The sequence below is a fragment of the Orycteropus afer genome, unplaced genomic scaffold (assembly GCF_000298275.1).
Source record: "Orycteropus afer afer isolate SDZICR_OR568_19922 unplaced genomic scaffold, OryAfe1.0 scaffold00217, whole genome shotgun sequence".
NCBI classification, from domain to species: Eukaryota; Metazoa; Chordata; class Mammalia; order Tubulidentata; family Orycteropodidae; genus Orycteropus; species Orycteropus afer.
The window spans coordinates 1582544-1583544 of NW_006921804.1; the positions used below are offsets into that span (position 1 = coordinate 1582544).

General features: G+C 35.0%; 1 protein-coding gene across 1 annotated transcript in view; it reads left to right on the forward strand.

Moving 5' to 3' along the window:
• Positions 1-1001, forward strand: part of CCT3 (chaperonin containing TCP1 subunit 3) — a 31391-nt gene that overhangs the window by 15385 nt on the left and 15005 nt on the right. The window contains exon 5 of the mRNA XM_007948606.1: positions 339-525. Within this exon, the coding sequence (XP_007946797.1) occupies positions 339-525 (187 nt within the window). The remainder of the gene's footprint in view (positions 1-338; positions 526-1001) is intronic.

Genomic DNA, 1001 nt, shown 5'->3' on the forward strand with positions numbered 1-1001 from the left:
AATGACATGAGACAAAGTATATGTGAACTGCTGTATGAAAAGTGAATTTACTCTGTAAATCTTCACCCAAATCAAAATAAAATTAAAATAAAAAAGTTGAAGGGTTAATTTGATTGAAGCAAAAAATAAAGAATAAATTATTTTAATGTAGCTTTATATCTAAATGTAGAGAGTTGTCAGACATGGGAATGGATTACTAAGGCATTTGAACACCTTTCTGGGATAGGTAAGTTTCCCACAAAAATTCCCTTAATTCTCTATATAGTGGGATATACATTAGAGACTTCTTTCAAATAGCCAAGATACCTACTGAGCAAACTATTTCTCTGTTTTTCTAGTACCCCTGTCGACATCAATAACCGTGATATGATGCTGAACATCATCAACAGCTCCATTACTACCAAAGCAATCAGTCGGTGGTCCTCTTTGGCTTGCAACATTGCATTTGATGCTGTCAAGACTGTACAGTTTGAGGAGAATGGTCGGAAGGAGATTGACATCAAGAAATATGCTAGGGTGGAAAAGGTAAATGCTTTTAATGTGTGCTTTTGGGACCAATTGTTCCCTACCATGAATTGTCCCACTTGAGGGAAATAGGTATTAATTAGAGAAAGATTTCTTTAGTTAGAACAAAGAACTATACTTGGTGCCTAGATAACAAAAAAACGAAAGTACCAAGGAGTTATTTGGGAAATGATTTTGTTAACCTTCATTGCTATCTCTGCACATGCTTTACAAGAGCTAGGGAGAGACTAATTGGTATTTCCATGTTTGTATTTACATATGTATCAGTCAGTATTGGTTAGGATATGAGCCTAACAAAGGCTGTACAGTTGGTGCTAATGTGTCTGAGCAGGATCACCAACTCTTAGGGAAAAACCACAGATTAAAAGTAGTAGTAATAGCTTATGGCCAGTAGATGGTGCCTCAAGCATGAAAGTCTGTGGGCATATTTTTTTTTTTATTAAACTTTTTTTTTTTTTTTTTTTTAGCCAGAACTC